General features: G+C 41.6%; 1 protein-coding gene across 2 annotated transcripts in view; it reads left to right on the top strand.

Moving 5' to 3' along the window:
• Positions 1-16,025, top strand: part of magi3a (membrane associated guanylate kinase, WW and PDZ domain containing 3a) — a 236,802-nt gene that overhangs the window by 168,800 nt on the left and 51,977 nt on the right. Inside the window, exons 6-8 of one of the 2 annotated variants that reach the window (XM_036591340.1) lie at positions 3,613-3,692; positions 5,712-5,769; positions 12,328-12,443. In XM_036591340.1, coding sequence (XP_036447233.1) covers positions 3,613-3,692; positions 5,712-5,769; positions 12,328-12,443 — 254 coding nt within the window. Of the gene's footprint in view, positions 1-3,612; positions 3,732-5,711; positions 5,770-12,327; positions 12,444-16,025 lie in introns of both variants that reach the window. The other variant, XM_036591339.1, reaches the window with a different exon arrangement.

Genomic DNA, 16,025 nt, shown 5'->3' with positions numbered 1-16,025 from the left:
TAAGGAAAGTTTGAGGAAATAGTCACGTAAAAAAAATAACAGCTTTTGGTGATAAAAGCACAAAAAATATTATAAGTGGGTGAAAATAAAATAGAAGAAAAATGTAGGATATGGGCCCTTAAAGTTTTGATGTGGCACAGATTGCAGGTAGCAGCATGGCGTTTCAAACAGCAGCTGCTCTTTCAGATCTGTTTATATTTTAAACTAACTGCAGTCACTTTTACACCGTTTACATACTATAAAAACTGTCGCTGACTACAGCAATTATGGTGTGTTATTGGCCCAATGCTGCTCCCACCAAGCGGTATCAGCGAAACCCTATTCTCTGTGGTTTGCTGCCAGGTTGGGAACGTGGTAGTTAAGCTTTTGTTGGCTTATCTGGCCATCGATACTCGGCTCCTTGGCTTCACCTTCTAATTTGCAATGGCTAAATAAACACATGGCACTCTGCAGGGCTGCTGCAGGGAGCAGACATTGTGAAAGTGTTCCGCTCAAATGCAGGTGAGCTTTGCTCACTTACCTGCTGGGCTAAAAGTGGATGCAGCCATAAATATCCACATTTTAAATAGGGCACTGTATGAAGCACTGGCTGTGGCGCTACACTGAGTGGGACTGATGTTGACAGAGTTTGTGACTTGTTTTACATGATGCCCGAGGCTAATGCAAATCATAGAGAGGAATATGGAGACAGGATGGACAGGTTCTTACTTGACATGGTGCTGGTGTGGTGTGGTGTCCTGTTCAAAATCCATCTATTCATCATACACACAGAAAACAGGCAGCGCTTGGGATGGGAAGTGAGTTAATAGCCTGCTGTGAGAATACAGGTTTGCTATCTAAAGCTTGCACAGCAGGCTTGTAGCATCTTCTAATTATTCCAAGTCGTGCTTGTCCTGAGGTTAGAAACTTTGATAAAGCTCCAGGGCCTTTAAACACCAGCTAAACAAAATCTCTTAACATTTATAACATCATCAGTACAAGCCCAAGGAAGTTTGAATAAAGTGCTGAACTAACACACCTCAAGAGTTTTAAAAATGAAAGCACAATTTCTAAAGTCTGCTGCTTATACTGAGGTTCAGAAATCTCTAGATTCTCTTAGCATAGCTTCTATGAAAGCCATAAACAGCAGCTAGCAAATTAGCCAGGTTAGTGGTAAGCTTGCCCTGCCAGTGTTAGGGGTTAAACTCAATATCAGTAGATCAGTTTTACATTAAAATAATCTATCACAGAAGCCAGCAAACATTTGCTAGCCAGCTAGGTTAGCTTGTCTAATCAAAGTTATCAGTTAAGGTCCTTATATAGCTTTTTGTTTGCATTAGCCTAACTGGCAGCTAGTAAAATTGGCCTAGGAAACATTGGCTGTGTCTCTCACCACACACTACAGTACACATTCTATACTAGTGAATGTACTGCTAAAAGTGGTGTACTGTTTTTGACATTGTTTTTAGTGGTATGGGGTTTAAGATGCAGCTTTTAGCTGGGTTTGCAGTTAGCTTGTCCAACCAAAAAATAGTTAAGCCCTGTATTTGGAAGTTTAATATGAGCACATCCCCCATCTTGGAAGCTAGCAAACACTGGATAAGTGGCCAGGTTAGCGGTTAGCTTGTTCAAACAAAAGTTAGCAGTCAAGCCCAATATCTGTAGCTTAAGTTTTACCACAAACCCATACTGTTGAAGCCAGATGTCACCAAGAAAACACTGACTAAGTTAGCAGTTGCTCTGTCAAGGTCAGAGTTTCAGCCCAGTAGCTGTAGCATTTGTCACATTAGTACAATCCCCACTACAGAACCAAGCAAACATTGGTAACAAAGGTCAGCTAGGGTAGCAGTTAGCTTGTCCTTCCAAGGCTACCAGATAACCTCTATAGAGAGCTTGAATGGAGAGCTGACCAGATAGCAAGCATATATCGGTCCCCTGGCTTGATAAGGTTGGCACCCCGCTGGCTGTATGCCACTGCTGTTCCACCCTCGGACCACCCCAGATTATTGTTCTGCATAGTTCTAACTAGTTTTTGATCCCCGCAAACAGATTTTAAATACACACAGACTTTTATTTTGGAAAACAGACTAAACGAATTATTACAAACTATTTAGGGAAAAAAAATTAATGATTAAGCCTAATATGAAATGATTTTGTGGAAAATGTTGCTGACACTGTGCTAAATTGGTTACAGCTGGATAACTGGCTTTTTATGATATTACTGTTAAAATTATGTACTAAACTAATCTACAAAGGATAATGAAAGAAATAAAGGAAGGGAAAGTAAGTAAATATGGACTGTGAGTAGAAAATGAGTCCTGAAAAGTGGCATTTTGTCTAACACTCTGCTGAACCACCAGTAAAAGCCACCTGGAAAATGCTGAGCAAAAAGCTATTGGGCTGCCAGCTTTGTTATCAGTGGGCCAACAGTGGCTGCTATCCTCTTGTTATTTAGGAGTATTATCAGCACTTTTACCTCAACACTTTTGGTACATTAGCACATATTACGGAAGCTAGCAAATGTGGGCTAGCAAAGGTCAGCTAGGTATGCAGTTAGCTTTTAACCAAACTTTATCTTTATGCATCACGTACTATGCTTGACTTCTGCTTCATCTATCTGAGAATTCTGTGCAATGGAGAAGGAAACTGAAGAAGGTTGACATTACGTTCATTCCCTCTGAGCACAATCCGTCAGCTATGAGATGCCTTCCCAGCGGGCCTCAGAGGAAGCTCCACACCTGTCACACGCTGTCGACGTTTCAAAGACGTCCATCCTTAATCGGACGCTTATTCCCCGGGGAGGGTCGTTTGAAGTTCCGCCTCTTTTAAAATGAGCTTTGAAGGGGTGTTTTAATATGCCTGGGGAGGGCTGGAACGCGCCAGTGTGTCTTTACGAGTAATAGCAAATCCCAGCTTTGACCGCTGAAGCGGTTATTCCAGGTATTGTTTCCCAATGTGTCTTCTCTGTTGTCGTCATTACTGTGTTAGATTCCATGTATATTTAGTAGCAGAGAAGGTGCATAGTAATTTAGGCAAATAAGCTTGGCCACAGCATATGGATGTTGATGGTAGCAGTAGACGAATGTAAAAATTTGCACTGGCCTTTTGAGCCACCAGGCCAATAAATCTTTGGCCATAATGAAGAATTTGAGGCCAGAATTGTGCAAACATGTTTACTGTATGTACACTGTGTTTGTACTAGAAACCAGCCAGCCAGCTGTTGTCCCATATCCACTTCATTGTTTTTTCTACCAAGAAATGCTCAGAGTTCTTGATTGATGTCATTTGACGTCACGTTGGCTATCGCGGTGGAGTCGATAACATTACAGTTGGTGAATTCTGACAAAGTCTCAGTGCTGCAATTACTTTCATGTCTGCCCAAACGTGCTCTAGATTGGGCACCAGAGGGTGAAAAGCAGCTGTTTTGTTATGGATGTTTGCGAATGTGTAAAAATTCACCTAGTCTATTGGTTTGCTGAAAGGGGGAAAAATCTCCAAGGCAGGTGTCCATTCAGGCCACAGGCTCTGCATTTTTTAGTGGACAAAATGTGAAATGTTGTGGACCGAGGCACCAGGCAATGTTGACTCCTATTTGCCAGTTGTTGTTTGCTAATGTTTTATGTCTCTTTACAGTCACAACACAAAAACTACGACCTGGCTGGATCCTCGCCTGGCTAAGAAAGCTAAACCACCTGAGAAGTGTGAGGATGGAGGTGAGATGGTTCAGCTTTTACTGCACACATGTCAACCAGGTTAGTGGTTAGCTTAAACAGTATTTACGTATTTCCTCACGTCATCTCGCTCCACTTATGTCTTGCTGGCTGTCTTTGCTGGAAAATTATTCTCTAAACCTAGATACATACAAATACATACCCACCGTCGGCGTTGACACATGCACACACGCAAAACCGCCGTCTCTTTGTTGGTGACGCTCGCGGTAAAGCCAAACAGACAGGTGGGAGCTAGCAGAGCGCTAAGACATTCCAGTCCTGTCCTGCGTTTGTTTACTAATGGCCCTCTGGAGCAGACAGGAGAACTCATCAGTGTGCCATCGAGCCCAGGCAATTCTTGCGCCCCTCTTGCGTGAAGCATGTGTGGTGTGTGTGTTTGTGTTTTTTTTGTCAGGGTGTCACACACCACTGCACTCCTCTCATACTGCGACAAGTGACTACCTCATATCCAGATTTTTTACCCTCAACCTCACTTTGGGCAACATGACCAAACATCATTATGTATTTTCCATATCATTGAGTGTAGAAAATAAATCTTCTTGTTTTTCTGTTGGATTTTTGTCCACCAAGTCGTACCTTGAATATTTGTTGTGATTGGGAATTGTGTGCTTGTATATAGATTTTTTGATTGCATTAAATGATCATATTTTTTTTCATTGGAATAAATAGCAGAATTATGTGGCCGAAAGTTTGTGCACACCCTCTTACGTCGCAATGATACAAGTACATTAACAACATCATAGAGGACCGTATCAACTGCCTAGCAACATCCTAGCAACCACTTGGGATACTTTAGCGACCACACCCTAGAAACCAACATAGATACTGCAAAAAAACACATAGCAACACCCTAGAAACCAATTTGGATATCAAGCAACCCCTTAGCAACCACCAGACATACCGTAACAAACAAGCAACATTAGAAACAACCTGGAACACCATAGCAACCACCTAGTAACACACTAGTAGCAATCAGCGATAACACAGCAATGGTTAGCAACACCCTAGCAATCACCTAGGATACCATTGCAACCACCTAGCAACATTCTAGCAATCACCTGTAATACTATAGCAATCACCTTGCAACACCCTAGCAACCACCAGAGATACCACAGCAAGCGGTTAGCAACAACCTAGCAACCACCTGGGATGACATAGGAATCACTTAGCATCGCTCTAGTAACCAAGTAACCACCAGAGATGCCATAGCAAACAATAAGTGTCTCCCTAGCAACCACCTGGGAATTGCTTAAGCTGCACATTTTTGTCAGGAAGTGCACTTTTCTAATAATACCATAACAACCAAGCACACTAAAAACTACCTGGAACACCATAACAACCACCTAGTAACACACTAGTAGCAATCAGAGATAACATAGCAATGGTTAGCAGCACCCTAGCAATCACCTAGGGTACCATTACACCCACCTAGCAACACTCTATAAATCACCTGTAATACTATAGCAATTACCTTGCAACACCCTAGCAACCACCAGAGATACTACAGCAAGCGGTTAGCAACAACCTAGCAACCACCTGGGATAACACAGGAATCACTTAGCAACACTCCAACTAACCACCAGAGATACCATAACAAACACTAAGCATCACCCTAGCAACCACCTGGGAATTGCTTAAGCTTTTTCTAATCATGACTCTTCCTAATGAAGGAAACTAAAGGGTTATTCTGGTCTAATACACAACAAATGCTTTTGCTACTAATACCACACTGAGGAACAGGATGGCTTAATTATTTGATCTAAAATACCCCCAACATGCATTGGTGATGTTTGATTTTGCCAGTTATCACTATCTTTATTATTATTCACTCCTACTTTCTTCACTTCTCCTCCCCACTTTGGCTGCTGGGCAGATCTTTCCTCTGATCAGTCATATCACATAAGTGCGCAGAGCTTCTTGACCCATCATGCTGTACAACAGACCTTCTCTAAAACCCTTCATCTGCCTCGGTCTCTGATCCATCTGTCTCTTCCTCCACAGAGCTGCCCTATGGCTGGGAGAAGATTGAGGACCCACAGTACGGCACCTACTATGTGGAGTAAGTAAGGCATAGAACACACCCTGACAAAAGTGAAGATAGGAAAACACTGACTCCTAAATGACTGCATATCACGCAGCCTCTCTTTCATGTGTTTATTTACAGTTAGTAGTGAAGAAATGTTATATAGGTTGTGCTTAGCTACTGGTTAAATTAGTGTTTTCTCAGTTGTGGAGGTTCGATGCTGTGAATCATATCCCTTCAGAGGTCAACGCAGACAGCGCAGTAGAGCTTTTGGTTGAAGAGGCAAAGTTTGATTGTTCTGCAGTTCATTGCTCATTCATACTACAGAGTCTGCAAATGACTAGATGCCAGAGTAGCTGTAGAAGCAGATGGTAGACGATGCAGGAGAATGCAGCTGCTGACTGATGTGTGCTTCTGTGAGCCACATACAAAAAAGCACAACTCTCACCAATTCACCATCCAGTATTACAGACAGCATGTCGCTTCTGGGAGCAAATCTCTTAACTCTGGCTTTTGACAGGTTTGATTTTTATTTTTCCACAAACTGAAAGCCCCAAACCTTCATGCCCTTAGGCCACATCAGAGCTAAAGCTAAAGCCTGAACTCCAGACGTGCTGAAATTCCTTGATTTTTAGGTCAAAAAGAGAAGGAAAAAAAAACTTTGTAATGGTAGAAAGTTGCCGTTTCGATAGATCCAAGGCTCTCTCGTGTCAGCAGCGAGCGATGATTCATGAGCTGCTGCAGGAGAGGAAGTAACCGAGCTTGTTAGAAGCGAGGTCATGGTTTGCTGTTGTGTTTTTTTTCTGAGCATGAAGTGCAAGTGCTGGCTGAAACACCAGCCTCAAATGAGCTGGGTTGTTTTTCTCATTCCCCCTTGGGGGATTCTGGGAGATGGAGTCCCAGTGAGAGAGAAATGGTGCAATGATCCCGCCCCCTCGTCTGCAAGGCCTCATGGGAGTTGCGTGCCGGGGCAGAAGATGAGGGAGCGGTGGGCTCCCTGGGAGAACGGATTTTTGGAGAGATGGATCGTGCCTGTTTACGTAAGGATCAGGGGTGTAAATCATGGAGGTGTTACAAAAACTGAAGAGAGTCATTAGCATTAGCACCTATTCATTTCAGTGGGATTTGCTCAGTGGTGCATGTACCCTGGAAGTACCTGTTCTGAAGCCTGCCATCTTTGCTTCATGGCCACTTTGAGCCAGTCACATGCATGCTGACCATGCTAGTGGATTGGACTGGTTCCAGTCGGTGGTCATGACAACAACTAAGCTGTTGAGCTCATACGTGGGCAATGATGTAAATGCCAATAGAAAAGAAAAACATAAGCTGCCTTTTTAATCAGCTTTAAGGGCTTCTGAAAAAAAGAATTAGTATAATAAAATGAAGAAATGGAGACTAAAATGTCATTGGAAAAAACAGTGTTTCTATTTTTATGAGGAATTTCCATTATATTCCATTTAATAGGTCATTCTACATGGAAGTCTGTGGCAACTCATGTTTTTTGGCACCCAACAGGACTAATACCAACATGACAAATCTTTGACCTCACAACGATTCTTTGTAGGAAATCTCAAATTTCAAAAGATTTTTTTTTCATATGGTTGAGAATTAAAAAAAAATACACTGGATACTCGAACATGACTGAGAGGAACTCTTTACATAGTAGTGGAATGCATAAGAAAAATATAGACAATAAAAGCAATACATTAAGCTTTTTTCCCCAATTCTCCTCTTTGAAAATAATTTTATTTTGACCAAAAAAGATGTGCATACTTTACTGAATGTCATTATAATTGCCACCTTCAGACTGAGGTGCAGCGCTGCATGCTCACAGCGTTAGTGATGTTTTTCAGTAGTTCTGTTGTTTTGTTTTTAAATGAATGCTCTGTGGCACAATACCTCATCAACATCATCAGAAACGGCAAACTGCACTAATCAGCTGGACTCGCTTTGTCTTTCTTTCTCTCTCTCTCCTTCTTTCTCACGCTCTTTCTCAGCGTCTCTCTGACTTTCTCTCTCTCCTTCCTTCCTAGTCTTTCTCAATGTCTCTCTGACTTTCTCTCTCCTTCCTTCCCAGTCTTTCTCAGTGTCTCTTACTTTCTCTCATTCCTTCCTTCCTAGTCTTTCTCAATATATCTCTCACTTTCTCTCTCCTTTCCAGTCTTTCTCAGTCTCTCTGACTTTCTCTCTCCTTCCTTCCCAGTCTTTCTCAATGTCTCTCTCACTTTCTCTCTCTCCTTCCTTTTCAGTTTTTCTCAATGTCTTTCTTCCCCCTTCTCTCTCTTTTTTTCTCTCTTCCACTTTCTCTCTTTTATATCTTTCCCTCACTGTCCATCCCTCTCTTTTGTCTCTCTCCTTACTTCTCACTCTTTTTCAATGTCTCTGTCACCTTCTCGCTCTCTCTTTTCGTTTTCTTACTCTCAATGTCTCTCTCTCCTACATTCTCTCTCTTTGTCTCTCATTCTCTAAATCTTTCTTTTTTCTTTCTCCCTCTCTCTCTCTCTCTGTCATAAACCGTCATTTATATCTTTCCCCCACTTTCCATCTCTCTTTTCTCCCTCTCCTTCCTTCTCACACTCTTTCTCAGTGTCTCTCTCACTTTCTCTTTCTCCTCACTCTTTCTCTCTCTCTCTCCCACTCTCTGTCTTTTGTCCTTACCTCACTTTCTATCTGTTTTTTCTCTCTTCTTCCTTCTCACACACTTTCTCAGTGTCTCTGTCTGTCACCTTCTCTCTCTCCTTCCTTTTCATACTCTTAACATCTCTCTCCTACATTGTCTCTTTCTCTCTCTCATTCTGTAAATCTGTCTCTCTCCCTCTCACATTCTCTCTCAATGTCTCTCTCTTTACCCTTCTTTTTTCTTTCTCCCACTCTCTCTGTCTCTCAATGTCTCTCTCTCTCCTACATTCTCTCTCTTTTGCTCTCTCTCTCTCTCTTTCATTTTGTAAACCTGTCGCTCTCCCTCTCACATTCTCTCTCGATGCCTCCTTATTTACCCTTCTTTCTTTCTCCCACTCTCTCTCTGTCTCTGTGTGTACAGGGATAGAAAAGATAGCTCTGTATGACTCATGCGCAACAAGAGCACGAACACAAACTCCCCTTTAACAAACAGAGAGAGAGAGAGAGAGAGAGAGAGACACTGAGAGAGCTCCTCTCAGAGTGCACATGCGGGCTGATTTGGCGTTCATGTGAAAAGCTCGAGCTTCAGTCACAATCTGAGCACTACAGCCCAAGCTAGAGCGCGTTATGTAGATAAGCTGCTTTCTCTGCAGCGCACACGACCCAGTGGAGACCTAGCACTGCCTGCACATTCACACGTTCCTGCACCGTGCACAGAGAACGGAGCACCAAGAACAACCACAGCTCTCACACACACTGGATTCAGGAGGGAACATAGTCTACCCAACGTGAGGACTAGGGAAAGGTCAGAACAGTATTCCTTAAAGAGTATCATTCTTATCAAGTTTATTTACCTGATAAAGTTATGATTGAGGTTTTGATTAGTAATCAAACATTGGCTGCTCATTAACTGTGTGGACATTAAATGTGTAGATGGTACAAACTTACCTATTCACAAACAGTACTATGCAAATTAGAATAAAATGTTCGGTTCCTCATTTCTTGGTGCACTACAGTCCTTTTATAGATTTGTTCAATTCCATCACCAGCCCCGATTTAACTTAATGAAGGACTGATTAGTTGAAGTAGGTACTGGATGGGAACTGCAAATACAGGAGGAGATATTGAGAAATGGTTGAGCTAACACACTCACACAAATCAAATTACTGTGTCTTGTTTATTTGTTCATTTGTATTTATTCTAATTATTGTATTCTTTGTACAAATGAATGCTTTTTGCCCAGATAAATAGCTTTATTTTCCTCAGTAGGCCGCATATGGCACCGTCTTGTATATGTACAAGCCTGTAATGTGGAACACCTAAGTACCTCTAATTAATAAATGAATTGCTTTTTCAAAGACTACTGCGTAACGGTTTACCATAACATTTTTAACTAATGAAATTCTGCATCAGAAGCTGCTCAGTTTGTGTTTATCAGGTGCTAGCAGGTCTAAACACTTTCCCTTCCAGAAACAGAATCTGTCACTTTTTATGCTAAATGTGAGTTTGCATGAGTGAATAGGCATTAATAATGTGCTGTATTAGTGAGCTTATCTTCCTCTGGAGCTCTTCACACTCACCAAAGAGGACAAGGCAGAAGTCTTACAGGAAGAAAGCAGGGTTTGAAAATGTTTGAAAATGTTTCTCACAGGAAATCATGAAGTCACCTGTGATGGATGTTACTGAAAGTAGAATTTGTTGGCACATTAGCGTATCTGAGCAGCAGAGACAGAGCAGGCCAAACACCAGTGTGTGATCTTAAGTTTGTGTTTCTCAGTGCTGGTTCTGGAGAAATTCATGTCCTACATGTTCTAGTGGTTGCCCCGTTATAGAATACACATACCGACTTCATGAACGGCTTGCTAATGACCTTATGAGTTGAATCAGGAAAAATACTGAAACGTTCAGGGCAGGGGGAAGACTTTCGTAAAGGGGACTTTCTTGAAGTTCACCAGTTTTTCAAAACTTCTGCTAGTAGTGGGCGATATGGCCCATCTGTAGATGTATATCACAGTAAAATTTCAGACGGTTTCAATATATATCACGGTTCATACATACATTTTCAAATCAAACCATTTTAGATGCTTAATTATGAAATAGATAGTTCCGGTCCTAAAATCTGATTGGCTGAGCCGTGTTCGAAGCTGTAGTAAAATTAATAATATACTCACATCAGTGAGGCCTCAAAGCAGCTGAACTCTGTATTACTGCGCCACGTCACAAAAAATCCATGTGCTGTTAATGTAATAATCTTGGACTCTGCTGCTTGCGTGGACCACCAAGTGTACTGATGAAGTAAGAACCTGTTTTTTGTTACTTCACCTTATGTGGTGCCTAAGAACACCCTTCCCTGTGATAAAATCGCAGCAACGCATTGCCTTTCATGGCTTATTGCTTTAGTAAACCAATCGTTTAGATTAACCGTGGTTTATTATTCTGGATTGTCTCTTCACTTAATTAAATCTGGAATAATTTTACTGTGCAAAATAGTAAAATTAGAATTGAACAATATAGAGATGAAACTGTGTCAATATCACGTTATAATGCTAGTCCTGCAGACCGGTAAAAGCAGTGCGAAACATAATTTCTCATCGGAAGAATTTGGCTTCTTATTCGGCAGCTTTTTGTCTGAATTTCACCTTACACTGAGCAGCAGTTACATTCTGGCACTGGTACAGGTGCCTGAATGCGAGTGCTGCAGCATTTAAGGTGGAATGAGAAATTGGAAAAAGAAGCCAGCTTCAGCTTCGTCAAATTACTCAAGTCATTTTTCAGTAGCGCATTCCATTCACTCCTGCCTCTGACTGTCAGACACTGCAGGAATCTGGAAAATGTTACACCCATACATGCTTCAGGATCAGTTGACCGAGTCAGGCAGTACGAGAAGAAACAAAATCGCGATTATCCCTTTGGTGTCCGTGTTAGGCTAAGGCCAACCCCAAATGACCAGCCACTCCTTCGTGTCTGCTGCTTTAAAAATAAAGTGGACTACTTCAGATGCAGCAGACTACACAGTGGGAGGTGATTGAGGGTCTGCTGCATTTTCATTTTTGTTTGAAGTTTGCCTGAAACATCCCTAACTCAACCACTACGCTAAACAAGCTAGCATTAGCATGGTTTGCAGTGTTTGTATATTGCATTGTTTGCACTTATTTGTGGCATACCAGTATAATGTTTATGACAAAACTCATACAAGGAAGAATTTTCACCAGTATACCACCTACTACTAATTTTTTTGCATACCTAAATCAATACAGTATAAACAAAGTCATTCAGAGTGCCTGTGAAACACTCTATTCAGTGGTGATAGGAAGCTGATATCTGGAGTATTTGATGCTTCTAAAATCTCCAACACAGAAAGCTATTACATGAGACATTGCTTTACAGTAGTTTTGAGAGAAGATTTTGACTTAAAATTATATATATGTATGTGTATATATATATATATATATATATATATATACACACACCTCTGGTTCCTATCACCACCACTTTAAAGTAACCTGAGTCAGTAAGTTGCTAGAATAAGCAACTCTGTTCACAGCTCAACTATTGAATTATATGGAAATTCAAAAACAAAATTGGTGGACTTGCCCTTTACGATGGTCAGTCATAACATTTCAGGATTCTAAAAGGTCAGGTCAATCATAATATGTCAGGATCCTTGTTTTCCCTCACAAATTCAGGGTGCAAATTCCCGTGTTGAATACGGAGGGCTTTTGAGAAGCGATTTGGACAAACGTAATTGGCAGGAGTTTGTAAAATTTGCATAAAGCCATGTGACAGAAGGGCACTGCTTGCAACATGACACCAACGCTGTCAGTATGAGGCCACAAGTGTATGGTTCAGATGGTCTGGCATGAAGATAAGCACCATTTACCCATTTGCTTGTTCTTTAAAGTGTGAATTTCATGCATTTCTGATAGCACTGCTTCAGCCTGCTTCTCTTTTATGATGTGTCCTGTTTGCCTGCAGCCACATCAATCAGAGAACCCAGTTTGAGAACCCTGTGCTGGAGGCCAAGAAGAAGCTCAGCCAGGAGACGCCCACGGCCAGCAAACCAGGAGCAGTGGTGGCAGCTACAGCCTCAGGTAACACTGACCTCACTCTTTCATCTCTCCATCCCCAGAGCTCATTCATTCATTCATTCATTTATTCACTCATTCGTTCATTAACTCAGCTGAAGCTGTTCCAAGCTGTACATGTTCAGACCTCTATTAGCCTACCAAACGCTCTGCGCTTTTATGGCTCAGGAAATAGAAATGTAGGCGTTCAAAAGGAACTGAGGAAAAAAAAAAGGAAGAAAAACCATCCATACAGCCTCCGGTGAGGAAATGTCAAAAGCACAAGTGTTTTTTTGGCGCCCAATTATTTTTCAGCACATTTGAATGACTGACTTGGGCGAGTGTAGCCATAAATTCTATCAACGCTGCGCCTCAAAGGCTTCGCGCTGCCGCTTTGGGCGACTTCAGAAGGTTAGCACCGTTAACTAGCGGAGAAGGGATTTTTACTGATTCAGGCGTACCTGTCATTTATGTTTCACTCGTGCTTTTTCGAGTGTCAGCGGGCTTTTGTGCACGTCTCATTTTGACGGGGGGGGGGGTTGGGGGCGAATTGGAAACGACCCTCTCTTGTTCAAATCTCTCTCTCCCTTCTCCATGAGCTTCCTCTTCCAGCACTCTGCCTTTCCAGAGCCTGAAGGCCTGATTGAAGTGTCTGGAAGTGGGACAAGGAGAGCAGAGAGCTTGAACTCAGATTCTGAAGGTGTGGCCAACTGAAAGCGTCCAGTCTGTTCATCACCTTGACTGCCGCTGCCCTGGCATCAACAAATGCAGAAAATTGATCTGCTTTTTGGGCCACTTTTACCTGCTCTGTGAACAAAGCCAAAGGCAGGTAAAAGTGTCCCAAATCTGATCTTTTCCTTCACATGTGACACAGATGTGTCATCTCTGTATGAACTGTAAAAACAGCAAAATGAACAGCAAAAAACACATTTAATCTGATATTTTCAATTCCGAATTGAGACGCTTTCATATGTGGTGCTGAAATCTGTTACATATCCGATATGCGGCAATGCGCCTTGGTATGAACAACCAGATCAGAATTCATGCGACTTTTACGTCAGTACAACTCGACATTCGTCATAATTTCGTGCTGCTGAGATGTCAAACATTTAGGCTGATGTTTCTGTACCAAAAAATTAGAAGAGACTTATAGATTTTGAAAGAAATGGCCCAACACAGCCCGTAGGAGAATGAGGCTGCAGCATCAAGGAAAAGTCTGAAAACAAAGTTTAAAGAATCCGAGGACACAAACCAAAGTAGTGACTGTGGCCAAATATCATGTTTAGGAGTGTGATCTGTTCAGACTAATGGCGCATATAGGTCACATTTAAAAGAAATTGTGAACAGCCAAAAAAAAAATCGGATTTGGTGATAAAATCAGATTTGGGCCACTTTTACCTGATTCTGGATACAATAACGATGATTACGTGCGTCTTATTCCTGCGTATGATGAAGACCTGTTGAAAACAGCAACAACTTCCATGATATGCAGTCATATGTGAAAGCTTGAACATCCAAATGACGTTTTGTGAGAAGAGTCACCACATCCGCTATAGGGAATAAACTTAAATATACACGTTAAAATATACACGTTTTAGTGCACAGTTTCTACTTATTTGCAGAGTTGAACATATTGGAAAAAAGTTAAACATACAACATAAAATGTGCTGTAACTTTTGCACAGACCAAATTTTATGTTTTATTTTTTCTTCATTAAGTTAAATTCAGTAAATAAACAGTAATTGTGCAGTAAATGTGCATGCATAAAATGTGGCCTGTGCAAAAGTTAAGGCACTTTTTATATTTTGTTTTTTTCCAATATGTTAAACTCAGTAAATAAACAACTAAACTAAACAACAAAGTAAATAACTTAGTGGGAAAAAGCTGTGTTCTCTGTAGAGGGTGTGGTAACTAATATTCACTTAGAAAATCAACAAAATATGTCAAAAAGTAAGATTTTTGCATACGACGGTATGAAAGTTTTTGCATATTTCACCAGAATAAGCTTTTCGTTCTTTCAGTTTTTACTGCTTTTCAGACTCACATTTAAACATTAGAAAATGCATATTGTAATCATCAGTAATTATCACTATAGAATGATAAGAGGAAAAAATAGTGATTTTGTCCTTATCGCACAGTCCTGCTGTACTGTAACACTAGCCTGGACTGAGCTAGACGACAGGGTTAGAAACCTGAGTGATGTGTCTGGACTACCAGTCAAAACAATAGGCAATTCTAGACGGAGACAACTGTTGTGAGAACATCAGAGGGGTTATGATGTGCCAGTGTTTAAAATAGAAAAAACACATAACTAGATAAATATTCCTCAGTTGTCACCCTGCTATCCATCCAGACAGCTGAACGTGTTTGATGGAATAGAGATGAACTCGGCTCACGCCTCAGGCTCCCAACAAACCTGTCTGCTTGGATTACACCACATTTTTTTTTTGTACATTGTGTGAAGGAAAATAAATGTAAAGCGTGGTGTCTGGGAAGTGTCAGTAACAGTAGTGGCAATTTATTAAGAAGAAAAAGAGCACCAGGCACTCGAGCTTGCTGAAGTAATTAAAACATATGAGCCTCAAGTGTGCATTTTCCTCTCTTGTTTTATGAAGAACTTTTTCATTTTGCTTTCAAAGTTTGTGTGTGTGTGTGTATGTGTGTGTGTGTGTGTGTGTGTGTGTGTGTATGTGTTTATATGCTAGTCCATGTGATCATCCACTCTTTTGCAGTATTGATTTCACGTTACACAACACTCCTCCGCCCTCTACCCTCTCGCTGTCTCTCATTCTCTTTTCTGACCTCATCAAAGCCTGGCCGTGTCAGAGCTAGCTTGCTATATCATACAATGCTGGCCATGTGGCTGCAGCAGGGTCAGCATACTGATGCTTCTCTGGCAGTCTGCTCTTCATTACAGCCGTCCTTTTCTGACCCCAAAGATCTACAGGCACACTAGAGCTAATGTCAGTCAGGTCACACACGTACGTTTGTATTTACACCTTCTCAGGATGTACATATAGGACTGTGCAAAAGCCAGAGACCAGTCATTTATGTAATTTCCAGCCGTGACAACTAAATATACACCGATCAGGCATAACATTATGACCAGCTCCTTGTTTCTACGCTCACTGTCCATTTTATCAGCTCCACTTACTATATAGGTGCACTTTGTAGTTCTACAATTACAGACTGCAGTCCATCTGTTTCTCTGCATACTTTGTTAGCCCCCTTTTTACCCTGTTCTTCAGTGGTCAGGACCACCATGGACCCTCACAGAGGGATCATTCTCAGCACTGCAGTAACACTGACATGGTGGTGGTGTGTTAGTGTGTGTTGCGCTGGTCTGAGTGGATCAGACATAGCAGTGCTGCTGGACTTTTTTAAACACCTCAGTGTCACTGCTGGACTGAGAATAGTCCACCAGCCAAAAATATCCAGCCAACAGCGTCCTGTGGGCAACGTCCTGTGACCACTGATGAAGGGCTAGAGGATGACCAACACAAACTGTGCAGCAGCAGATGAGCTATTGTCTCTGACTTTACATCTATAAGCTGGACTGACAAGGTGGGAGTGTCTAAAAGAGTGGACAGTGAGTGGACACAGTGTTTA

Source organism: Colossoma macropomum, unplaced genomic scaffold, assembly GCF_904425465.1.
Source record: "Colossoma macropomum unplaced genomic scaffold, Colossoma_macropomum, whole genome shotgun sequence".
NCBI lineage: Eukaryota > Metazoa > Chordata > Actinopteri > Characiformes > Serrasalmidae > Colossoma > Colossoma macropomum.
Note: the sequence above shows the minus strand (reverse complement) of the source record. Positions and strands in the feature narration are given on the sequence as shown.